Source organism: Scophthalmus maximus, chromosome 5 (genome assembly GCF_022379125.1).
Source record: "Scophthalmus maximus strain ysfricsl-2021 chromosome 5, ASM2237912v1, whole genome shotgun sequence".
In the NCBI taxonomy this organism is placed as follows: Eukaryota; Metazoa; Chordata; class Actinopteri; order Pleuronectiformes; family Scophthalmidae; genus Scophthalmus; species Scophthalmus maximus.
The window spans coordinates 17438734-17465135 of NC_061519.1; the positions used below are offsets into that span (position 1 = coordinate 17438734).

At 42.7% G+C, this 26402-nt stretch overlaps 1 protein-coding gene and 1 long non-coding RNA gene across 2 annotated transcripts; one reads left to right on the forward strand and one right to left on the reverse strand.

Annotated features, from left to right (window-relative positions):
- The first annotated feature begins 4109 nt into the window (after positions 1 to 4109).
- On the forward strand, positions 4110 to 21160 carry LOC118311498. Its single transcript, XR_007030761.1, has 2 exons — positions 4110 to 4228; positions 18572 to 21160. It is a non-coding gene; the product is annotated as an uncharacterized LOC118311498 (long non-coding RNA).
- Positions 20773 to 24510, reverse strand: LOC118311494 (glutamine synthetase). Its single transcript, XM_035635422.2, has 7 exons — positions 24259 to 24510; positions 23476 to 23663; positions 23211 to 23372; positions 22463 to 22609; positions 22245 to 22372; positions 21944 to 22143; positions 20773 to 21857 (listed from the first exon to the last, which is right to left on the reverse strand). Exons 2-7 carry the CDS (start codon positions 23639 to 23641, stop codon positions 21545 to 21547), a joined length of 1116 nt encoding a protein of 371 aa, XP_035491315.1. The 5' UTR covers positions 23642 to 23663; positions 24259 to 24510; the 3' UTR covers positions 20773 to 21544.
- Positions 24511 to 26402: the final 1892 nt, after the last annotated feature.

The following is a 26402-nucleotide window of genomic DNA, read 5'->3' on the forward strand; positions in this document are numbered from 1 at the left end:
TGGTGCGCTGACATTTAAGGGAAGAGCAAAGTCAGGGACTACTGGTCAAATATTTAAGTCCAGCAAGCCAAAATAACACTCCATGGTGAGCGGACGGTGTAGTACACCGTCTCAAGGGGACTTGACCTCGGGAATGACGTGATTATCACATCCCCAGTGTCACGTCAGGATACTGTGTGCAGTGAGTGTTTGTAAAGGTTTTGTTTGACAAGACAGCTGCAGAACAAAATGATCCGAATTAATACTGTATCGGGATGTCCTGAGGTACATTAGGTTTGGTAAACAACATGTGGTACCACTGGGTTCCAGCAGAGGCCCCCCTTATTCAAAGAAACTCAGGGACAACAGATGAAAAACACTTCTCCACCACAGACTGCCTCAGACTGGTTTCTGTGCCCCACATTCAAGCGAGGTTGTCATACCCGATGTCAGCTGTTTCTGTCTTCGCCATTATCTTATTGCACCACAGCGATGGAGGCAGAGTTTGCTGATCATTTATGAATTTGCAACTAAATTACTTCAGATTGTTTTACGACTCGTTTAAAAAAAAATAAAAAAAACTTGCATAGAGGGAACTCCCATGATGTGTGTTTGCAGAGAAGGCAATCTTCTGTCATTACAATGCAGTTCAAATTGACACGTATTGTACCTTGGTCCCAGGGTGCTGTTAAGTCTGCTTTTGTGGTTTTGTAATACCATGATAATAGCTTGCCATGTGGGTCACATCAGTGGAGAAAGAATGATAGGTGTTTTTTCACTCAGCTGTGCACTGTGCAGTTCACCACTTAAATATATATTGCATGAAATAATAATGATACGATCAGTGAGAGGAGACAGTCGAGGAATGACCTTTGATTAAATTACAGCAAAGGCCTCATCTCAGCATCTCTAAGAACTATGTGTTGCATATCAGGTATTCAACAAGTCTTCCTTTGAATAAGTAATGACTGGCCGGTGTGTAGAGCACATGGCACCCACCGCACCAACACACCACCAGCCGACACCGAAGTGAGTGAAAGTCCTTTTCCTGCAGGAAGAAAAGAGCTGATTGAGTAGTTTTCTCGTAGACACTGGCCACCTGCGGAAGAGAGGAAGCACTTCTCACTGTACGTCCGACAAGCCGCTTTTCTAACTGACCACCAGTTTGCCATGGCAGCGGCTATCTGCACACAGCACTACGGGGGTGGCCGGTCTGCGTCAGCGCTCATTACCATCCACCGCCTTAGTGGATGCCTCTTCCAGGAGTCCTTTAGAAATAAATAAAAGAGAGATGCTTTACACTTTAATGACTTTCCCACAGTGCCTCTCCAAAACAACAGCACCCCTTAAATTGCTTTGCCGTGGCTGAGGCTGGAGGAGAGTCCCCACTGCTTGACAGAGGAAGGGAAATACGGAGTCCACTGTCTGTCCACTCGGCAAGGCCAGCCAACGGGGGGGAATAATCAGGTCTTTATGTGGCATGGGGCCTACAGCGGACAGCCTCGGTATTGTCCCTACAGCCCCCCCTCCCTTATCCCGGTCTGATTGTTCCTCTGGATCAAACACATGGTCACGTTGAGACACCCCCACAATCCAAATTAGGGTTTGTGCATCTACTTCCCCCAACAGACTCTGACCAGCACAAGCCAGTGGGCATCCACTTTAAAGCAAACAGATGAGGCAATGTGTTCTGTCACATGTAATTCAATAACAATCTTTTCCAGGTACTCGCTCTTATTTAGAACTTGTGTCAAACGGCCGCTGTCTCTTTCCATAGAATCCTTTCATAAAACTTTTCTGTTTTGTTGACGTTGACTGTTGACACCAGAACGAGTGGATGGATACCAGAGTCCAACACTGCCAGTGTCAAGCTGCAAGCAAACTCATATACAGTGCATTTAGTTTTGTCAATAGATGCCCACACCATCTGCATGTTAGCTCCACAACACAAATGTTGATTTCAAGGCCAGTTATGTAACCAAATAGATGTATGAAGTGGAGAGCTGAGCATGGTTGGTTTCTTTCTTCAACTTTGATCTCATGAGACACCATGAAACAAAGATTACCATGTTGCTGCCTGTGGCCAGTATTTGTTCTGGTCTGTATTAACATGTTGCACTATGTAGAATCTGGCTAAGAAGACAAATAAATGTGTTCATATCTGTTTTACTAAGTTCCATTACTAATTTCTCAATTTATAAAGGCATTTGTGTCAGGGTGTTGTATTTACTCCTCATCAGTCGCTGTTCCGTGTCATCGCTGACAAGCATCATGGCGACTGTCAAAAAAAGAAAAGTAGAACGTGGAACCAGTTGCTGTGCCTGAAAAACTACAACACAAAATCATAGAACCGGAGAGCAACGACAAGCTCAAAACATCCTCTGCTCGGGTGCCATGAACTGTTTGTGTCCTCAGGATTTTTCCATTCTGAGGAGAAATGCACTGAAGCTGGAACGTATCTCTGTTTTAGAAAACCTACTCCTGTGACAAGATCTTTTCAAAACTGTCTCTTATAAAGACTTGTTGACCCAAACCTTAAAAACCTCAAGTAAAATCATCATCATCATCATCGTCATCGTCATCGTCATCGTCATCGTCATCGTCATCGTCATCAACATCATCGTCATCATCATCATCATCATCATCATCATCATCATCATCAAAACTACTTTCTGACATCAGATGCCTCACAAAAGAGTAACCAGTTCCTGCCATCGTGTTGAGAGGTATGTGTCATATATGGTTTCCGTAATTTAGAATGGCCTTGGAAGTATGTTATTCGCCCCAGTTTAAAATGCGACTTTTCCGCATTAAAATGTCTGAAGACGACAAGATATGTGTTGTATTCTGTGCGGAGTTGTGTATTTACATTATCCCAAATGTTTCCAGCAGTTTTCAGTCCTGCAGAAAAAATACATAATCTTAACTGATTCATTTGTCAATGGCTTCATATCCCTTTTGCACATGCACCAGCATTGTGGTTGTCTACACATTTGGTCAGCAGGAAAATTCACATTGTCATTGTAGTGCTGCCACTATAACCGACGGCTTCAGATATTAGCCTAACAAGCCTAATTTTAGCCATGACTAAGTGAACACTGTTGCATGTCCTATCTGCAACACGTCAGCAAACAAGGCTTGTTAGAGTGGATTACAGCAAGTGATGGCATGTGTAGTAAAATATAATCCTCGCTGTAGCTGTAAATCCTCAGTGTGTGTGTGTGTGTGTGTGTGTAACATAACCAGTCATGATGGTATGATGGTCACTTTTCTTCATTTATTTTATTTCTATATTTAAGGTTAGCATCGCCTCCCTGGGTTATGTACAGAGATCGCACCAGGTATGCTTTTCATTTTCACACTAAAGCATTGAAGAATAATAGCATGTGCGACCCTTTTTCTTTTTAGGGCAAAGGATGATGTTTTATTAGCACAAACAAATGTGCATTACCTTGATTTGTGGAGGTTTTTGCAAGCATGTAAAACCACATGCAAGTCTGGGTTATCTCATTCTCATCAGCAACCGAAGGAAGCACAAAGGATTGAAACTAAAAGTGACATTGACAGTTGATATATTTAAGGCTGAACAACAGGCTGTGAAAGCTATTCCCTGGCCAGACCAGTTATTGTGCTGTTCCTGCTCAAATTTGTTTCTAAAGGTGTTTGCAGTGGACCTGAAACTGAACAACCCGTCCTCTCCTCCCGATCTGATTACACGTATTCACCTGATGGTATCCGGGCTGTAGAAAGACTGAGAGAAAGAAAGAAAGAAAAAAAGAATCACATGAAACTGAAAACCAGTCATTAGAATGTGTTACTGAGAGGGCAAAAGAAAACAAGTGAATACCAGACAGGCAGCTTAAAGACACCTTTGTTAAAACACCTGGTCGTTCAGAGGTCAGACCAAATTCTTCAGTGTTTTCCTATACTGCACCCAACTGCGTCCAAATTATTCATATTATGATGTATTGGGTTACTGCTAAAAGAGTGTATGGCAGACTCCATGAGCAGAAATTCCGTGATGAGTGTTTCAACTAAAACCAAGAGAGGTTTTACCGGCTCACTAGAAAAACGAAAGTCAGGCGACACAAGGAAGCGGCTGTTTCCTCAACTTCTCCTGACACAAGACTCGACACAGCTGACTCATGAAGAGCAAAGTCACCTCCCTTGCATAATGCTCACAAACTGCTTACTGAGAAGTCTGACACAGTGAAGCCGCAGGAGGAGGCGGTGGTTATTACCCTTACAGGTTAGTGCATGTCATTACTCAAAGAGTGCAGACGTAACAAGAGGAAAGGAAAGAGTGAGAGGGAGTGTTGGAATTTAGTTAGTTTGCTCAGAAATTTAAGATTATCTTTGGAAATCAAATGGATTTTATGGTCGAAAAAACTGGAGAGGGTGACAGAGAAACAACTTCAGAGGTTGTAGAATGTGACTGTGAAAATTATATACATTTTCAGTGCTTACATAATAATATGTTAAGAAATCAATAAGTAAAAAAATATATATTTTAAGGTAATTAAATGTGCTAAAGCTTTAATTATGTTATTATAGTTTCAATTAACTGAAATGTGAGATATAAAACCTAAGCATTAGTGAATCGAATATATACCAAATATACAAATAAATACCATTGAATGGATGAATGGAATTATGAAACCATTAAAAATGCATTTAGTTATTGTTGTGTAAAGTAAAATATTTGTCAAATATCCTACACAGTACTTAATGCTGAGCAAGCAATCAGTGTATGGAAGTTTCATTTAACAATTTAAGGCAACTGATAAAAAAAAAGGTTCACACTGAGAACACCTCAGTCAGGAAGTAACATCGATGAAAGGCAAATTAATTTTTTTTATTGTATAAAGCTATTTGCACCTTTAAATAACGTTGTCATTTTGAGATCCCCCCTGTGCTGAGCTCAGAGGCTTTGTGAGATGCCAGGGATAACTGTGCACGGTGTCAGTGTCGCCTACCCAGTGGTTGGCATGTGGTTAGCCTTGTGACGCAGGCAGCGTGATGGTGAGATCAGTGTAATCAAGAGAAGCTGCTTTCACTCAACCGGACAATGAATGGCTGCTGTCATCGCATCTCCAGATCTGTGGCTCCTCTGGCAACCAATCAACACATCATTACAGGGCAAACAACCTGACAATATCATAGAATTTGATTTAATGCATTCATGCATCTACTGTACCAGAGTGTTATCCCCTTGTTCTGTGCACAGAAAATCAAAGGGATTTTAGAGCGGATTAGTGTTTGAGGATTATTTTCCTTTCTTTTGGCGTTCAGTGGACTCTACTGGGAACCAGTGTGTCCTGTGCTCAGGGAAGTAGGATGGCGGTGGCCTTTGAGGAGCGCACAAGGAGTTAGGGTGGAGGAAGAGCACTTGTTCCGTTTCCAGACTCCCTTAACAAGCTAAATCCTCCACCAGCTTTCACTGCAGTGAATGGGGGACAGGTATTGACCTCTCCATACACGGCATGGCGATAAAGCTTACGCATATTTCAGTCGGTACGGAACTGATTTTACTGCGCAGCTTGCGCTCACTGCACTCTACCTGGTTCAGTGTCTGCCGGTGCAGAGAGTACAGTCAAAGAGGCTTACAGCCATCCGCTCCTAATGAGGCTTTGCACACTCCATACCCTCTGTCAAGAACAATGACCCAGCTGTGTGTCCGCCTTTTCTCCTCGGTGTCGTGGAACATACGGAACATTCTGTTAACAGGTCAGTGGACATGTAATGCGTCCTCAGCCGTTCACATTCACGTGAAGCTGTGGTGTTATGGCCACAGATGAAACTGGCTGCGTGTGATTATTACTTCCCAGACTACACCAGGAACAAGGCGAACTCAGGTGTTTCCCAGAATGTGCGAAGCAGAACAGAACTTACATAATAGTTTTGGGACACGATAATTGAGGCCTCATATATTCCGATTTTCCCACTGTTCTGCACATAGCTGCATACGCCGAGTGATTGAATTTCAGTTTTTGCAGATCCCCAAGCCAACGTGCCTGAGTGGGAGGCTTCTTATGTTTGAAGTCTGAAAGAGGCTTTAGCCACTCTCCAAATAATGGAGCCATTGAGATCTGAACGGGCTTTCGCACAAACTGAACTCACTATGAATAAACAAGCCCCTCTTACATAAACAGCCAGCAAGTCCAGCTCTAATTATCATACAGCCATGAACAATGGGCTTCCGAGTTAAATTTCATGGTGTCAGAATTGGTTTGGACTTGGTCTCATGATGGGTTTGGACGTTTGGTGACATCCCTCGCTGTCTTTCACTGCAGCAGGTTGCAATCTGGAAATGAGAATCGCAAATGGTTTACCTCTGCCTTCATTCAGTGTTAAATAGCAATTGTAGGGTTAAAAAGTACCGATCTGAATTCAAAGCATTTCCGATTTCAAGGGATTTCAAGGATCACACATTGCACCTGGTTGCGCTGTCGTGCAGTACAACGACCACATGGTCATTATTCATGCTGCTTCTCGGTGCAGGTCAGCCGGTTAGGTTTTACTTTATGTGAGCCCTGACCTCTCCTTGACCTCGTGACACAGGGTGCACACAGTCAACTATGAACTAAAGGTAGCTCCAGAATTTGACCACAGCCAAAGGTTGTCGTATTTCACACACAAACGTGACCGAGTAGTTGTTCTGCAAAAAACAAACCTACCATGTATTTTCTTTCAAACTGTTTAAATTCAATCAATGCTATATTAATAGATTAGTTGATCAACATAAGAATAAGAAGATTAATCCTCAGTAATCACCTGTAACATTAAATGCAATAATTTTCAATATGACTGATATAACTTTTGTTTGACAGGGCTGCAATTAAGGATTATTGTTAATGTTATTTTTAATTAATCTTTGGACATTTTTTTGGATTGATCGGTTTGTCCATGAAATATAATAAGTTTTATGAAAAAAATATTAGGGGAACCAGGGGTGACATCTTCAAATGTCTTAACAACAATCTCTTAATTTAGATTTATGGATTACCAGACTAGTGGTTTCATCTCTTTTCATTAAAGCTATACTTAAAAACGTGCATATTATATCCGGCATTGTATGAAATTATCATTGATTCATAGTCAGCTCCTCTGGAGGCTACGACCTGACATTTTGTAACTGATCACATGGTTGTAAAGTTCAGAGTCATTTTCCATAAATTTTATCATCACCATAACGTGCTGAGAATGGTTAAATGACTGTAAAAAGGACACTAAAAACGTGGCTGCTTTTATACACACAGATCCAGCCTTGTCCCACAATAAAGGACTTTATTCTGTTGAGACATGAATTCCTCATATCGAAAAATTCTCTGTGAAAACGCTACGACTGACGACAGGCGTCAGAGAGTCACTGTAAACATCTGTTTTTTTTAAAAAGAGGCCATTTGTCGTCTTTGTGTTAAAGTTTTAATTGAGATGGCTCAGCTCAATGGAGCAGGGTGTGTTGAATAGTAGTGCCTGCACTCTGGACTCACTGTTACACCCCAGGGAGGAACAATCTGAGGATTCTAGGTTCGGGTTGGGTCGGGTGATGTGACACTGTTACACGAACAGGCTGCTGCGTGCCAACCCGATGAATTGGGTCCATGCTGAAGGACAATTCCTGTTTTATCCCACTGTCCCTCCTGACGGCTCCAGTGCCACAATGCGCTGCTCTCTACAGATACGGTTCCCACGGTGCAGTGAGCAACCTGGGACAGGCTGTGTGGCAAGTTGTGTAAGAGAGCACCAGTGTGAGTTCACCTGATTACATGTAAATGATGCCCAGACAACTTGAATGTAGAAATTAAAAGAAAAACGCAGACAATACAGCCTTTAAAAAAACAAAATGCCACTATGAAAGTTCAAAAGACTGGTGAAGGTTTCACGGGTGGGAATGAGTGGACCTATCGGCATGCTTTTGTCAACACTTATCTTTGGGGAACCAGAATGACAAAGAAGATGTGAAAGTGCTTCAGAGGAAGTTGGGCCAGACGAGAAAAAAAGAAGAGAAACAGTATCCACAAGGTGTGTGTTTCTCCACACATACTGTAAGTTTCCAGGAACTTTGTATTATTTAGTAATAAAGAATTTCTGGTTACTTTATTTCGGGTGGATTTGAAAATCCTGCCAAGTTGAACAAGACAGGCTCTTGTTTCAGTTCATATCCTTTTGGAGACCAAGCCTGGACTCAGCTTATCAAGAGTTTAAAAAACAAAAACAAAAATCTCTTGAATGAATCAATTCGTCTTTGCATTAAATTTGATTAAATATTAGGTTCACATTGGAGATATGTGAACACTGAACATCGTGTCTTACCAGGGGAGAGGGCACCTGGAAACATTCGAGATGTATTAGTTGCAACAAAAACTGCTGGAAATTTGCACATTTTCATGTTTCCTCTGTCAGTCTTTTGGAGTTTCACTGTATGTGCATTTCTCGTTCATGACGGCCGCTGTACACGTCCTGACAATGCTAAACATAACTGAAAAAAAAAAAGCTGTTGCTAAAGTTTGCAAGTATATGATCAATTGTGCGGTCATTGGAAGACATATGAAAGGCCCTGTATGCAACGCTGCCTAAATAATGTTCCTGAGCAATGCTGCCCTGAGGTTGCCCCCACTTTCTGCAAATCCTCTCTCCTCTGGCCACTGGAGGGCAATCCCTATCTTCAGAGTTCACAGTGTTTTCACCCGGGTTTGAATCTTTAGACCTCGAGCTTTGCAACTCAGGAAGCAGCTGATCAGGACCCAGTTTCATTGCCGAATGAAAGGTGATTCGTTTTTTTTTTGGTTGCCAATTTTTAAGAAATATCAAACTTGTATTTTCCAATCGTCATCTGTTAACTTTAGTTAAAAAACACGCCAAGTATGCTAGGCATTTTTTAGTTAACTGCATCACAGTAGAATAACCCTAACTACTTCAATACAGTTGTCATTTATATATTAGTGGCAATAGTTTGGTCTTCATATTCTTCTTAATCATCATTTAAAAAATGTAATAAAAATTAAAATGGGTTGAGACATGTCTTTGTATTTTTTTTGTTACAATGCAGTCAACACATTTTAATATTTGTTTATGTGCAAAGGTGAAGGGTTGACCACTTTGCAAATGTAGACATTTTGTAGACATTTACTGGTGCGGAACATGAGCCTGTGATTGATTTATGGTTTATTAGGTTAAAGAGATTCTCCTAAATCTATGTTTTGGGTGTCACACTCAGTCTTTGCAGATGTGAAAAGCATCTCTGAGAAGATTTGTGGCTTTTCTAAGTCATGGAGGGAAGAGGTCACGTGATCAAAGACATCACATTTTGTACCGAAGTGTGACTAAAAACACTACCTCTGTCCCAGTCATCATGTGCAACCATGTGAGCTTGGTAGTAGTGTTGCGTCCGGTTGTAGCTCTGCAAGAAAATAAAACCTATTCCTCTCATTCATTAGGATGAAGCCAGTTGATTGTGCAGTACCTGCACACGAGACTCGAGCATCGTCCAAGCTCACTTTTGGCTACAATGCAACATGAGTTCATTTGGCAAGCGACTGCTTCAGCTAATGAAATACGCCCATATTCCTGTTGAATTAATCTGTAACATGAATGAAAGGGTATATCATTACAGTTGTGATAACTCACCGCAGTTGTTCATTCCTGAGTGTCTGTGAATTTTGGTAAAGTGCTTTGGTTTTCTGAAAAGCCTTTCAAAATCATGGAGCTTTTGTTTTTACTTAACGTCTCCTCTGTATATGTCCTCCTCAGTCTCTCTCATGGCAATGTCTGGAAAAATGCAATATAACAAAGATTTGAAATTCAAATCACTTCAAAAAATGAGCCTTTGTTTCCCGGAAGGATGTGTCCGGCAAATGTTATGGAACGTTTTTGAGGGGACCTGGTGACGGAGCAACAAACTAACAGGTGTGAAAACATAGCCACGTCTCGGGGTGGGAGGAAGGAGACACAAGTCCCCACACTTCATTTGTATCTGTTACGAGCCTCTGCAGAGCCTTTAGACTGAAGGTGTTTATTTTAACTGCAAAACCTATTAATGAGTGTTTTATAAGTCTATGAAGATGTCAATATCCAAAGGGTAGAGTTATATGTCCTTGTCTCCGTGTCCTGTTTGAGCTGGTAAAAGTCAAACATCTGCGGGAAAGATTATGGTCCGTCTATCCAGCCTGTAATCTCAGTTTCACCTTGCTGTTGACGTAGGTCGTTTTGCAGAGACAGCTGCAGCGCCTGGCTTTCCACAGGCCTGATTATCAATGTGATATGTACTTTATTTAGATTGTAAAGACTCGTTCTAATGGAGGAGCCCTCAAGGTCAGTGCTTCACTATTCACTGGCGTGAAGACAGTCGTGATGAGGAAGAGGATTAGGACAGAGTGGTGTTTCATTACAGCTGTTTGTATAACAAGAAGCCACAGAGATATCACACAATTATCAAAATATGAATAAAATATGAACGTCCCCCTGATAAAAAAATCACAACAAATAGTTTAATAGATGTTGACTCAACTGTACAGTGGCTGGGTGACGTCAGTGCAAAGCAACTTAAAGGGATAGTTTGACATTTTGGAAGCTTTGACGAGGAAACTGATACCACTTTAATGAAATATGAATTATGAAAAACAAAGAAACACTGCAAGTCATTCAGAAAAATGGAGCTACGTAAAAGGGAAAGTAGTTTGTAATAAATCTACTGAGAAGTCGAGTCATTTTCTCATAGACTTCTATAGAAACCTTCAGCCAGTGGAGTCGCCTTCTACTGCTCATTCCAGAGAATACAAGTTTCAGACTCTTCCGAATCGGCCTCTCTCAGGACCCAGTGACAACGTCCAATTTTATATAGTCTTTGCAAATTAGTAAAAGACTTTTGCTATAGGTGAATAGCCAATATCTCGCTATGCTGCAATCAGTCAGTCAGAATATTAAATCTGCAAGAAACATTTTTTGCAATAAATATTTGCAGCACATTTCTCTGTGCCCTGTATGTGGTTTCAGATTTATAAATGTGTCTTGTATTTTTGTAGGTTTTATTCCATTCATCTACTTCTTAAATGCTGCCCATGTTTTCTCAAAGTGGAGAATAATTAAAATGAATGTCTTTCAGAAGTTGTTGAGCTCTCTTGGCCACAATATGTTTGCTATTATTATGTTTTACCGACCTCAATATGTTCAACGTCATGTCAGAATGTGGCTTCACAGAGTCTTTTACTATACCGCTCTCTACACACATTCTTGGACGCATGATTTTTGACTTCAAAGAGGATGAGACGTGCATCTGTCCAATCACTGGTGTCTCAGCGGCCGGCTGCACTCCCCCCACTGCTTTCGTGACCTCCCTAAAACCTTTGGCCCTCCACTGCAGTGATCCTATTACTCTGAACAGGCTGCAGACGGACACCAAGAACTCAGCCTTATGGGAAAATGCGTCATTCCCGTCTGCTGTGCGTCGTTCTATTTTGATTACGGCTCCGTGGATTAGAGGAAAACTTATTCGCCGTGATGACATTCCGTTCAGTGGCAACACAGCAGTTTTTATTCCTTGCTCCTCCACTCATTTACCCGACTTGTTGTCGTGGCACAGTTAAGGCTTGCAGTATTGTGTGTGTTGGATGTCCTGAGGAAAATAATGGATTTGCTGGGATTAGGCCTTTGCAGCAGACTAATGGCAGAAAGAAACTTGCTGTGGCACCATCAGATACATGATCAGCCTTTAATCTTACTGGAGCTCAAAGGGGTGTGGGGGTTGGAAAGGGCACCGCTTTTGTGTATTTATTTTTTTAAATCTCTGGGTTAGGAGGAAGACTTTAGTGTTCAGTGCGTGATTTATCTGCTGTTGTTGTCGTCATCTTGACATTTCCAGACAATACGGATTTTTTTTTCCATTGAAGGAAACAATGACACAAATGCGGTGCAGGCAGATTCCAATAAAACCAACAGAAGATGTAGAAATAGGCATGATGCAGTGTGTGTGTGTGTGTGTGTGTGTGTGTGTGTGTGTTTGTGTGTGGGTGTGTTTGTGTGTTTATGTGGAGCTTTCGTCTGTCTGTGATGGCTTGCTAAACAAGCTGTTGGCAATCGTGCAGCAGCAGCAGCCGGTCTGCTCCTGTTGTTTGAATCAGTGCTTGATACAGTAGGAGCAAAGATTAGAGACTGAGCCTGATCAACTATACCACTTTTTGAATGCGAATGAGAATGTGAATGAGAAAGGGATACAAATAAAAATGAATCAAAACCAAAGCAAAGAAGCAATTAGACAAACATGACTTTGTACAGAGAGAAACGGACTTATGTACAAATTGTAGAGAAGTTGCTGATGCTAATTAAATCAAAAAAACAATTGATGCTGAGGGGAAAAGTCCTTATCCTAAATCTAACCTGTACCACATTGCTTGTCATTCTATCCCGATAGTTGTCAGTGTCATTGCAACAGAGTGGTGGCTGAAAATCTGTTGTCTAAGAGCATAAAAGCAAAACTCCTCCACAGCCACAGAGGACATTACAAATACACAACTCCTTTTTAAAGGCTGAGTTATTACCCTGCACAAGTAAACTGAGTGTCTGTGAAAAATTGGCGGAATGGCCCTTTAAAGGTGAAGATGTAAGCTGTATCAAATTGAAGCTTTGTTTCATTCGACACAAACAACTCATTTACAAAAGCAAGAGGATTTGAGACGAATACGAAACTGAGGAACTACTTATGTGTGTGCTGTCACACTGCAATCGTTATGTAATCATCAAAGTTGTAATCATGTTGTGAGCGTTGTCTTTTTTTGAATAATCTTCACCCCGAGGGTCAGTGTGTTTTACATGTTTAATCATGTGCACAGACACGCACAAAGACACACCCACACAAACACGGACGGACGCACGCACAGGCCATACATCCCGCAGATTATGTCATACCAGACCAGTGTAGGTCACGTCACTCTTGGAGGGGACAAAGTGAACGCAAGTGAGAGGCAGAACAAGTTTGTATTTTTGTAATCGTTCCAGATTTCACCTGTTTACACCACAGGGTGATCTGAGGCGGGACCCTCGGTCTTTCAGCTGTTCTCACGGCGCTCTGTCCTCAGATCACCTGTTATTCTTGTCGAGCTTGTTGAAACGACTCAGGGCCTGTCTTTACCTGCAAATGACTCAGTGGCGATGAATGGCGGGGAACAGCGTCAGTCCTCCGTCATGTGTTACGCTTCTTCACGGCTCGACTGCTCCACTCCATGTATATTATTAGAGATTAAAAATCAACTGCTGCTGAAAAATCTAGGTGTGTAGACTCTCTTTACCTTCTGGGTGTGCCTCTGAAAAGCCTGTGTGGTGAAACACAGGTACATTCCCCCTTAAATACAGTACTTTAGAGCAAGTTTGAGGTACTTGAGGTGATGCGGTGATGATCACTGAGCTCTGATCTCTCCGATCGGAGGTGGTGTGGGCCACATATGACCACATTCTTTGAGCAATCACCCCTTATGTCCTGGGCCACGCTCAAGGACCAACTACTCAACTAACGTCCGACCTCTGCATAACCCCACAGAAATAAAACTAAATCGAAAACCAAAGAAATAGTTGTTACAAATTTCCTCAAATATACCAATAGTCTTCAACATTCTTACATCAACTGGCTCATGTTTTCAAAGTGACCAGCGACTTCACCAAACATTTCATCGCCGTAACATTGCATCACACTTCTCTGCCTCACCCAGTCACCTCGACGTCTTATGTAACTCATATCTCAATCTTGAAGCCAGAACAAACAGTCGAGATTAAATGAATATCACGTTTAATCTCCCTTGTTTTCTGTCCAACTGCTATGTGCCCTATCCAGACTCAGGTCAGGCATTCTGGATGATATTAATTGTTTTCTTTATGGCGGAGAAGCAGTTTGACATTGTGGCGAGTCCCTTCAGTTCCCAGTGCCTTTAATGAGCCGACTTCATAAACGCAGTTTGACCAGAGACATGTGTGAGCACTGGAGCATCAGTTTATGCTTGTGCGTGCGCTGAAAGGGGGGGGGGGGGGGGGGGTGAAAAACAGGTCAACACGCATCCTGGAAGAATAAGCATTCCTTTTGTTATGCCTATAAACAATAGTGAGAGGTGTTCAATAGGGAAACTGACAGACGGGCTTCTCCTGTCTTAGCTGGTCAGGACTAGAACCGCATGGATATATGAACAAAGAAAGACAAAGCACTTGTTTTTTTACTCTCTGTCCCACCACTGCCATTCTCTGGACCTTAGGAAGTGCCTGTTCACCACAACCAACAATGGACCTTACCCAGGTTGTTTTCCTCATGCTGAGTTGAGGCCTGTCTTGATATCCTCAGGACACGCAGTGTGCTGATTGTGTAGTGCGGTGTGAGGCGGATGCGGTGCGGTCGGAAAAGAAACGGTGATCAGACAAGAAATCCACCGATTTTTTGTTTATCCACTAATATCAATTCCACGCTGCAAAAGAAAAAAGGAAATAAAGAGAAAAAAAAAAGACCCAGTTTTTAGGGAGTGACTATAAATCACAGTATCAGATCACTGATTTACTGGTTGCTCTTCTTTTGGATTAGAATGACTTTTGTTTCCTCAAGAATGAGCTCTTGGCTCATTCTTGTGTAATCGCCGTGCCTCTCCTGAGTGTGAAAATGAGGGAATAATAGGAAATACTGAATGAGTGATTGAGGGAGTGATGCTTATTTCTGATGATGAATATCTGTACCTTAAAGAGGCCACAGACGACTGTCGTGCCCCTAGTGGTTCCAGGTGGTATTGTTGTTTGTTGTAGCAAGACGTTAGTAAGGACGCAGGTACTTTTCTTCAGAGCTCCTGAGGAAGTTGTCAACACCCCTTTTTGTAGATAATGGAAGAGAAGAAAGAAGTATGTTCACTGAAGCGCCTACTTCGTTTTCTGGCCTCGAATGTTCATAGTGGCCTATCAATAAGTAAGCTGGTTGTGCTTCTTACTGATCTAGCAGAAAGAAAACACACTACATGTTTGTTTTTGAAGCCTCACAAGTCCTGGATCTCTCTCCATGGCATGGAGGCCTGTTGGTGGTTCACTCTTGTTCTATCTCTTTTTCAATCTCTCCTTCGCTGCCTGCTTTTGTTCCTCCGTCAGCTGGATTCTTTCTCTCTCGCAAGGCTGACTTGTCTTTTTGTCAGTTCTGCTGTTCCACCATGGGCCATTTCCATCATTGGGGGTGGACCCCGGGAGAACACTATTCTCTTCCTTTTGGTTACGAAAAAGGTGACGCATTTCCTTTGTGCCGGAAAATCAAGTCGGCATTTTTCTGTGAAAGCCCACGTCCCAGTGGCCAGGACCAATATAAGTGTGGATGGTGTCTTTGAGTTCAAAGGTTGTCCATTTCCTCTTTAAAACGTGGCACGTGTGTGTGCGCTGTGTGATATTTATATCTTGCTCCTAATTGCAGCACTGACCCGAATTCTCTCCAGGCTTTGATTTTGATAAATTAAAAACCCGTTTGGAACAAATCCACCTTGAAAGACTGGAAACTGAGGAGAAGTAAACATGTTAGGAAGAGAACCAGAGAGAGAGAGAGAGAGAGAGAGTAAGTACATTACTATAGTTTGTCATTACAACAAACGCATTAGCAGTGTATTGACAAATGATTTGATTATATTCAGATTAGATTACCCTGTGTTCAAACAAGACAATACTTTCTCATCCTGTCAATCAGACGTCAGGAAAGATCTGTGGCTGAGCAGGCACATGTTTGGTCATTCTGTGTAGTTGCCAAATATACCTTGTGAAATGTGACATTTGAAAAGCAGATATATTGAGTCAGCATTATACATACATACATACATACTGTACATAACCCAGAACCATTTCTGACCAGGGCTCAGAATAGAAACTGCTATTTTTGATATGTACCCTATTTCCCCAGTGTTTTCCTTCATAACAAAGCAACCGTGTCCAAATCTTTTGCAATATTTCACTTGGACCACTCGATCTCCTGGATGTATTTATTTTTCAGTAAATTAGTCAAAACCTGATTGCTCTTATTATTTGCTCAGCAGCGCAAAGGACAGACATGATTAGCCAGATCAGGACAGCACAGAGAAAACAAGGGAGTGCTAAAGCAAATGACATTAGTACATAAAGTCCTGTACTCATTTATAGTTTTGAGGTATTTGAACTTTACTCAAGCTCCTTCGTGTTATGCTGCTCTTTATTCCACCACAAAAATAAACATCGCATTGTGACGCAGGGTGCAGGTACTTATGAATGTGTCATCATAAGGTGGTTTTCATCAACTATTGATTCACCACTGAAGCTGACCGGAAACATTAACGTGTTTTGAACAAACAGGCATAGTACAATGACGACCATGTGAGAAGCCACTTCGAGCATCACACACTGTGAACATGACTCCTTTATACAGCTGAGAAGCACAAAATTCAAAGTATTGTGTCCCCACACATTATTGCAAATAGTATCATATTACCACATTTCTGAATTTGCAATTAACGTTATTGGGAGTTTACTTGTGAGTCTGTGTATTTCAGTAAACCAGTAACCACTTTCCAAATATCAGAAAATATATGATATTTTCCTTGCCTTGCATTGTGCTTTTTGTTGTTTTATATCAATACTGTCCGCTGATCATCCCCACATAAACAAATTCAATTTTATATTATGGGGGGGCTTGGGGTTATGACGTCTTACTGGGTAAACATGTGGAAAAATGTTCTTGCCAAAAATTTTTATCTTATCATTTCTGTTAAAACATTGATGTTTTTGTCTCTCTCCAAGCCTCAACAATATATGGAAAATTACACAGAAAGAGCACTTGTGGGGGGTGCGGGTCAGCCATTGTTTCATGTGTCCGAGAAGGGACAACCCCCCGCAGATAAATCAGCTGGAGGCTTTGGGGGAGGGGAAAACGTCTTGTGTAGTCGGAGTAGGAAGAGTACTGGCATCTGGCCAGCTATTGAAGTCATGAAAGTGTGGGGACTGGTCGAACTACAGGGGGGACTGTGCAGGACTGTTTGTGACTGGGACAGCTTGTGAACTAGAAGCTACATTTGGTTAACTAAAACTTCATCTTTTGCTTTCCTCACACAAGTAGCAGTAGATGAGAGGATGACCGGTGCTTTATGCAAGAATTTGGAGCATTGCAGGGTGCTTCGTAAAAAGATATGTTTACTCTAGTGCAAAAAATGTGGATGCGGATCCTGCCCTGCAGTCCAGATTGGTTCAGTATGATTGTGCAACAACATACAAGCGCCAACTTATACAGCCACCTTTCTAAATGCTGATAACTGAACACATATCTGCACGTTTCCCACATTTATAGCATTGTTACTTGCAAAAGCAATCATTGTTTCCTGTCAAACTGGTAATCTCACCTGTATTTACTCAATTGCACTGCCAAAAACACATTTTTGATCCTCACTATGTACAATATCTTCCACAAACAGAAATAAAGGCAGACTAACTGTGTTGCTGCACGTGTGCTGCGGCAGCACAGTCAAAACTGTGTCACTGTGTCATTCGTAAGGACGTGACCAATCAGGGTGCAGGTAAGCTGGAGTGGCTGGATCGGGATCCGGCAACAGCCCAATCACACCACGGCTCTCAGCCAGTCAGGATGCTTCTAGTCAGGACACAGGATCTGTCTGTGTGAAAAAGCCAAACTCTGTGAATGTGTTACAGTGCCGTGGAAGTCAACATGCAGCAGCTTGTTATCCTCTGCCCCTGCAGACAGGGCTGAGTTAGCACATGTGTTTCCGAGAATTTATGAGCGCACGTGAGACGGTTTGTGCAGAGGCATGTGAGAGTTGATGTTGTATACATGTGTGGGAGAGGGATCTGCAAGAAAGGTTAAAGCAATTCCCAGAAAAACTAGATTTAGCTACGTACGAAAACACGTTCACAAGAATATCTATATTTTTGTCACTGTGTTTTTTTTAAATACTCAAAAGCCCATCGGATATTCTGAATATAGGCTCTTTTTCTCTTTCATTTGCAGCTTGCCAAGAAAAGAGCCATGAGACAACACAGTCCTCACTGAAAATTCCTCTCCATTCCGTGCCGATGTATTTTGCAGTATTTTGCACAAAGAACAAAACAGTGCAAAACAGTTTCTTCCTAAGCTGTTTTGCAAATGTCATCGTTCTCTCCGCTTCCTAAGTCGTGGCTCTAATGCAGTTCCCTTCTTCTGCTGCACATTATGGAAAGAGGAGCTTGTACTGGTTTGAGCTAGTATGATGCGTTACACAACAACACAGCACGAATGAGGACAGCCACTGCACGCGCACTGACAGCAAAGCTGCAACCTTAAAAAATGATGGATTCAAATTGCACATGCTACTTTTATTGCATCTAAATGCGCTATTACTTTTTAGATTACCAAAATATCAGGCACGGTTTTAACAAATATGTAAAAATGGTGCAAAGTTGGCGAACATTTGCTCTCTCTTTGTGCGAGTGCTTACTAACTGACTAGAATCTTAACGCTGTGTTTGGCCAGGGGGTTATGGTGCAGCCCCATTTATGAGACCCCATTTCATGTTTTTTTTTCTCACTCCTTGCATAACATGGATGTATGTTTTTTTTCCCTCCTCTCTCCCGCTCAACACAGGAACCACCACGATCCAGCCTGTACATTCTGGTGGTTGTCATGGCAACAGGGCAGCATCCGTCTCCATCTTTTGTCCAGTGTCTCCCCTGTCGTTTTCAGCTTCCCAGGCAGGAGGGGGCTTGGACGACTTTTGCAAATGGAGCCCCGTAATTGGCCTCGAAGCGAGAAAGTGGTGGATGGCTTTCACACGTTGTAAGGAGGTGGCAAACTCCCCACATCCTGAGATGGCTTTACAAATTTCTAGTGGATGTAGGAGGAAGAGAACACCAAGTGTAGAGCTAAATTTCCTAGCTAAAGATCCATACATTTCTGTGTAACTATATGTTTTTTGACATGTTCTGACTATCCAGGTGTCTAAAGGGATATAAAAAAAATATTGGCACAGGTGGGGTGTTGGGGAAAAGTACATGGTGTTCCTGTTTGCGTCTGTTAATGGAGGTTTTTACGAGGAATTCTTGGCTTCGACCCAGGGCGGATCAGTTGGGTTCCCCTGTAACTGTGTGGCAGTCAGTGAATGAGGTTTTGGGGTTTAGGGCGAAATGAGTGCACATATGTACGACGTACTGTAAAACATAACCCCCACTATTCCTCCACTAATGTCTTGCTACTCTGCACAGCATCTACGCTATGAATGTAGGCAGCAAAATAGCTATTATTGTGCCAGATCATCCCCAATTACTTAGCAATTTTGTTTGTTCCATACATTATGGCATAGTACATTCATAACACATTTTAAGCAAATGTTTTTTCTCCCCCCAAGCTATGCATTCTGTGACCCCCGCAGATGTTTGCACGAAACAAAGTTTAAAGGGGGTTTCAGATTTTGCACAAAAACAAAAATCAAAACAAAGGCCACACGTGTTGGCTCCAGGTCAAGCAACATCCCCTGAAACAGGCTTCAACCTGCTCTCAGCTTTATGATTGGTTAACTTGTTCCTGGCAGAGCCAATCAGTGAGCTGACTAATGTTCTGTTGTGAGGGCAGCTGGGATGTAGGGGAAAGGTCTCAAAGCAAACGTTGTTACCCTTCCCCCTGCAAGTAGGGAGAGGACAGCACAAGTAAATGTTTACGTCCTGTGAAAATGGAGATGTGTGCTTCCTGTGACATGTGGTTACAATGTTTTTCTGTCTGTGGGAAAACAAAGAATTCCTTCACCGCGTTTATATGTGTGCAGTTCTGACTCTGAACTCTCAGTGACTCTTTTTGAGCTGCAAAGTTTGGTCACAAGCATCACATGCAGGCACTTTAAATGTGCAGCTTAAGTATTAAAGAAATCCTTAGATCCACATTTATACAGTTATACTTTGCTATCATTCAGCTCAACGAGACAGACTGCACAGCGGTCACCGAGGTCTGATCTGCTGCTTTTCTGATTCTGTTTTTTGGTAAATAACAGGCTCGAGACAAAGCAGGTCTAGTTCACAGCCACAACAATCTGCAGCGCTGTGTAGTTGTTTACGACTCAGCACTTCTGGGAACACTGGCCTCGGGCTGTTGCAGTGAAGGAGTCTGATAAGTGTCTCGCGAGTACACCAGTTTCCAGTTACTTCCCACACGGCCCTAAAAAAAACCACACTCCTGTTGAGCTCCTGCCAAGACGTAGAAAAAAAAGAGACAGCAGCCGCAGCCTGAGATCCTTTTATGAGAGTCACCTTTGTGTACCCTGCGCTTTACTTCTCCTGTGTGCAGTTCATATTAAAATGCTGAGTCATCGGCTGTTTAAATGTGAAACAGTTACGTTAACTTGTACGAAAATTTGCATCGCAGTATTACTGATTGTCTGCTGCTGTCATTTTCATTTGAACGGTAACTCCCCGAGTGTGGAGGTTTATGAATCATTCAGTCTAAAACTAATGGTTTCACTTTGCATTTTTGAAAAATAACTTTTGTTGAGTTAGATGAGAAAAAATATCAATACAACTCATCTGTGCATTAGACACAAGGCTACAGCCGGCAGCCGATTGGCTTCATGTAGCTTCAGTAGAAGCAGTCAGCCTGGCTCCTTCCATCTACCAATGTATTAATTAGTGAGCTTTAGAGGCCGTTGTTCAGATCCAGGCTTGCCTTTCGTGTTTCCACTGTGCTAAACTAACTGGCTTACAGCCGTGGCCTTGTATCTAACCATACAGGCATGACAGTAGCATTATCTCATGTAACTCCTGTGAGATGGCAAATAAAAAAAAAAGCATATTTTCCAAACATGTAGACCCATTCTTTTAATCTTTTTCTCTAAAGTCATGAGTCACACAGCCATGTTGTGATAAAAATAAAAGTTTTTAAATGTATCAATAAAAAACACCGGGTTCAGTAAACTTGACGTTTTACCAAATCGAGTGCATTACAATATCTCAGTTAACAAAAGGATAAAACTCCTTGAGGAAATCTACAAATGGCATTATGGACAGATCCACCACATTTTAACAACATACGTCTGGGTATAGACATCTACAAAGTGTACCTACAAGTTGTCAAAATCAAGTGTGTGCCAAAATCTGACGACATCAAACGTTGCCATTTAAAAATAGACACTTCATAAAAGTCAAAGAATTAGTAACATTGAAGACTGGACAGTTGAAAGGCAGGTCAACATATATTAACAGTACATGAACTGGTCAGATTTATTAAGTTCCACATGCTGTCCAGCCTTTGCAGCTCTACTCTTCAGTGCCCATGTGCTTTAGTTCTTTCAGTTATTGACAAAAGGGAAAGATGACATGGGTTATAAAACATTGTTACAAAAGCCAATCCCTTCAGAAGTGGAGGGGAAAGCCGTACCCTGCTATTAACCAGCTCGTGACGACTACCAAGTATCTCTTTACCTTGTCATATTGTAAGTTGACCAGCCAACTTCAAGCCATTAAAATGCAGGTTAAAATCATCTCAGTGGGAGAAAAAAAATGAAAATACAGTACTATTTTAAAAGAAAAGATAAAGTCGGGAGGGCAGTGGGAGTCAGTCTTTTGAGTTGTGGATTTAGTAATCCGCAGGTTCGTCTCCCTCCTCACTCAGCAAACAGGTGCGGATGAGGGCCTCGATCACACTGTACGGGTCGCAGTTGGCTGACGGACGGCGGTCCTCAAAGTAGCCCTTCTTCTCCTGGCCGACATTGCGAGGAATGCGGATGCTGGCGCCACGGTTAGCCACACCAGCGGAGAATTCGTCGATGTTTGAGGTTTCGTGGTGGCCGGTGAGACGGCGGGCGTTGTCCAGCCCCCCTTTGGGATCGTAGGCACGAATGTGATAGCGGTGCCTCTTCCCAAGTTTCTCAATGGACTCTTCAATGGCTCTGAAAGCAGAAGTCACAAAATTCCCCGTAAGTGATGTTAAAATTATTCAAGCTACTCGAGTAACAAAAAAGCCTTTGACACTCACTTTAATCCACCATCTTCCCTCATCTCCTTTGTGCTGAAGTTTGTGTGGCAGCCAGCACCGTTCCAGTTACCAGGGATTGGCTTGGGATCAAATGAGGCAACAACGCCAAAATCTTCACAGACGCGGTGCAGGATGAAACGTGCCACCCAGAGATGATCACCCATGTTGATCCCTTCACAGGGTCCAACCTGGAACTCCCACTGAAACACACACACAAGTTCACCATAAGTTTTATTTGAAAAGACTGTTTAAACCATAAAAAATAAAAAAATAAATAAATACATATTTTCACGGTCATTACCTGAGCAGGCATCACTTCTGCATTTGTGCCACAGATGTCCACTCCAGCATACAGACAAGCTCTGTAATGAGCCTCAACTATATCTCTGCCATAGGCTTTGTCAGCTCCCACGGCGCAGTAGTATGGACCTGCAAACATGAACATTGTTAAACCACATAGACATTGAGTGGCGATCCCATGCAGGGAATCCTTGCAAAAGCTTTGAACTGGCTTCTTACCTTGTGGTCCAGGGAAGCCATTAGATGGCCAGCCAAAGGGATGTCCGTCTGTGCCTAGAATGGTGTACTCCTGCTCCATGCCAAACCAAGGATGCTGGTCCTCCACCATGTCCATCACCTTGTTACATGAAATTCGGAGGTTGGTTTCTGCGGAGAAAAACGTTTGGGTTAAAAGACCAACGCTCAAAATACCAAAAAGAATAACTTCTAAAACATTTCTGGGAACTCCGATATCCAGCATGGGACAGAATGCAACAATAAAGAATTGCTTCAGGGTCCCAGAGCTGGTGCGAGATGTCCACTAAAGATAAAAAATGGTAAAAATTTGTGCAAGATGAGTCAATGTAGCTGTGCATAATTCCTTATTTATAGGTTGATCTGTTAATTCCATTTCATGTTCTCATTTCTGCCATACGCAACATAGCAGGTCAACAAACCTACGCTCCGAAATGCATTAGTGAGCATGTACATGAGAATGAACGGGTATGTGCAAGTGCCAGTGTGTGCATTTGTGTTCGATCAATGAAATATTTGTCGCATTTGCAATGCAACACGCCACAACTTAAATCCTCCACAAATCTGCTCGGTCAGAGGACTCAATTCATTGCTTCATGTCAACAACAGCAACAGTTTCTTTTACTATATTTGACTCTTATATTCCTCAGTAGAGGAGAGCAGCAGCATTTCACAGATTATTCAATTCACTAACTAAATATTAACTTTACAGGATTCGAGTTTCCATGCTTACCTGCAGGTTTGCGGTTGTACTTCAGCACTTCGCACAGGACAAGTTTGTTGGGGTCTTTGCGGAATGGATCACGGAAAATTGCCGCAGGGACCAGATACATGTCGCTGTTTGAGCCCTCAGCCTGGTAGGTACTGGAGCCATCGAAGTTCCACTCAGGGAGATCTGCAAGAGGAGGAGGAGGAGGAGGGGGAAGCTGTATTACAATGTACTTAGGACATCCTCCTTATCAGCTCAAGGTTTTTATGAAGAGGCTGCCGGTGCTTACCTTCGATGCTCTTGGGCTCAAAATCCAGCGTCCTGGTTTTGCATCGGAGCCCCTCTCCGGTTCCATCAACCCAAATGTACATGGCCTGGACTTTATCTCCCTGAGGGAGCTCCATGTACTGCTGCTTGACAGCTTTACTCAAGCTGGCGCTGGCGGACATGGCCATCTTATTTCCTACTACAACACACCTGAGGAGGAGAAGAAGAAGAGGGGGGAGCAGGTATGAGACCGCGGTGTGCTCCAGATCACGTGTTGCGTAACCGGCTTTGGGGGCGCAACCCCCCACCATTGTCTCATCTTCCAGAAACGAGAAAGGGCTGAGGATGTAACATGCAGCACATTTCCAGGCGTTTCCCCTCACTCTCCACTTAGAAGAAAAAAACAGAAAGGCATCTTTCCATCTCTTGTGCGAGACTATTTTGACTGAATTCATCTCTTCAGAGAGTTGCGGATGGAAAACCACATCCCTCCAACATACACGCACCGAGAACAAACAAGTGAAACTCATCTCTACTGTACATCCTTTTGCCGATACTGTTGTTGATGTTGTTGTCACGGTAACAATCGGAGTGAGGAAACATTACATCATTTGCTTCCTCGTTTTAATTCATCGCCCACCTAGCAGCCAACCGACGACTAAACCCTCATGTAAACACACGAAAAACACAGAAAAACAGACCGGATCACAAGCCGGGGACGCCGCAGTGAGATAAATGCCCCGTGTTAAGAAAAAGGTCCAAGACTGGATGAAACAAGAGGAGAGACGGCGAGCGGACAAGTTACCTGCAGAGACGAGGAAACTGGAGAAAAGAACCCTAAAGGACGGACCGGTCCAGTGTCTTGTCGTGTGGTGACTCGCTAGTGGTTCTCTCATTCTCCGGTACCGACCGTCCGGAGCCAGCCAACTTTATAAGAGCAGGAACTGGGAAGTCGCGTCGCTGATTGGTCGGCGGGGCGGCAGCGCGCTTACTCCGCGCTGACTGAAGGCACATTGCAGCCCGGCCATTGGACGGCGGCGAGCCGGAGCTGCACCGCCCCGTGGCCGGAGCTGGGCCTCGTGTCACTCACGATGCGTGGCCCTCCGCACTCGGTGTGCGTGCGCCGGTGTTCTCCTCATCCTCGCACGAATACATGATCTGAGAAATTAAAGTGTGACCTGGCCTCAGCGGCAAACGTGCTTCGTTGTGTTGGAGGAGACTGGAGCTCGACCGCATGGGACAGAATGTACACGCCGTGGTGGTCGTTTCTTTGTCGCGAGACGCCACCCCGTGGCAGAAGTCTGTCACTGCAACATTATACGGGTTTTTAAATAAGGGGAGGTTACGTAATGCCACTTTGGAGAAATCCTCTGGAGTTGGTTCAGACTGGTTTCCCACTGGATGCCCACGTGATAGAATTATGTAAAATATATCCCTAAAATTAACCAAATAACGAAATAAAAGATTTCACACACACACACACACACACACACGCACACACACGTACACACACACGTACACACACACGATTAGTAGGAACATGTAACAGAAAAATAATTAAGTTACATATGATTGAATACATTTTTCAGTTTTCTCAAATTTTTGCTAGTATGAAATATATTATTATTATTATTATTATTATTATTATTGGGGGGGGCTAGGACAAACGAAAGCAGGTTTTAATAGTTTAGTGGTTAGGGTGCTGGGTGGAGCAGGAGACCTAGGGCAGACTCCAGGGCCAAAACAGGGATGGAGTAGGAGACCTCGAGCGACAACCCAGAGGTCAAGAAGACAGATGGAGCTTCTTCGCAGGGCGATGGCTGGACTGCTCAGGAGGTCAGGCAGTAGGCCAGAGGTGAAGGCTGACAACTAGACAGGTGGAGCAACTGGGACTGTCAGACAGCTAGCCCACTTGGATTTGCGAGACAGGCTGGGAGTTGTCCCACTATATCTATGGTTTGGAGTCCAAGGTATCAATACGGTTTTTGACTCAGCCAGACAAGACGACTTTCACTCAAAGAGATTCTTGGACATAACCCTGCCACCCTGACAGCAGCCGCCTTGTCTAGAGTCTTTTTCTTCCACTAGAATGTCAACAAGTCAAAAAACTTACCAGGCACTTCTGCTGGCTGCATGTTTTGTTCAGATTGTACAGTTGAAGCTTTTTACCTGGACCCAAATGCAGAAACAATAAGATAATAATGAAGCAGTGAGGTGATCTTAATAAATGAAAACAGGCTTACTGGCAGGTTTGATGGCAAGCAGGCAGGACAGCAGGCCCAAAGTCCAGTAGTAAGCACAAGGGAAAACACAACCAAGGACATGGCACGAGGCAACAAGTAACAGACACACTGACAAGGAACAGAGGCTTAAATACACAAGGGAGGCAAGGGTGATTGATAACAGGTGAAAGACATTATGTTATGTTATCAGGGTAGATGATAACAGAAACAGAACAAATACAGGAAGTAAAAGAACAAAGAAAGTAAAGTAGCTCAAAGTGGAAATACCTGGGAAATACTCATGTACAAGTACAGGTACATCGAAATACAGAACCGGAGCCAATGTACTTAGTTACTTTCCATCACACCATGTGTGTTCACGCCTACAATGTCCTATAAGAGAGAGAGAGCAGGACCTAAACAAGGTGTAAAGCAAACACTTGTTTAGTCTAAAATACATGAACTGTGGATTGTATGCAACGATACATATGGGGAAAACAAATCAGAATACCTAAAACAAAGCTGATTATTCAGTTATTTAATCACTTACTGAAATGTTATTTTTTTAGTTAAGGCTGACATATTATAAATATACCAAATGCATGCAAAATACTACACGTATGTTAATAAAGAAAAGAAAAATTTCCATATTTACCTTGGAAATTGAAGTGTGAGGAAATAATTTTGACTAAAAAGTTACTTGCTGGCTTTTCCCACCGACTTTAAC

Coding starts and splice junctions, on each gene's coding strand:
- LOC118311494 (XM_035635422.2), bottom strand. CDS start 23,641: ATGGCCATGTCCGCCAGCGCCAGCTTGAGTAAAGCTGTCAAGCAGCAG. Junction 22,373..22,462: donor TGGCTTCCCTGGACCACAAG/GTAAGAAGCCAG, acceptor TCATGTTTGCAG/GTCCATACTACTGCGCCGTG. Junction 21,858..21,943: donor AGGGAAGATGGTGGATTAAA/GTGAGTGTCAAA, acceptor TTCTGCTTTCAG/AGCCATTGAAGAGTCCATTG.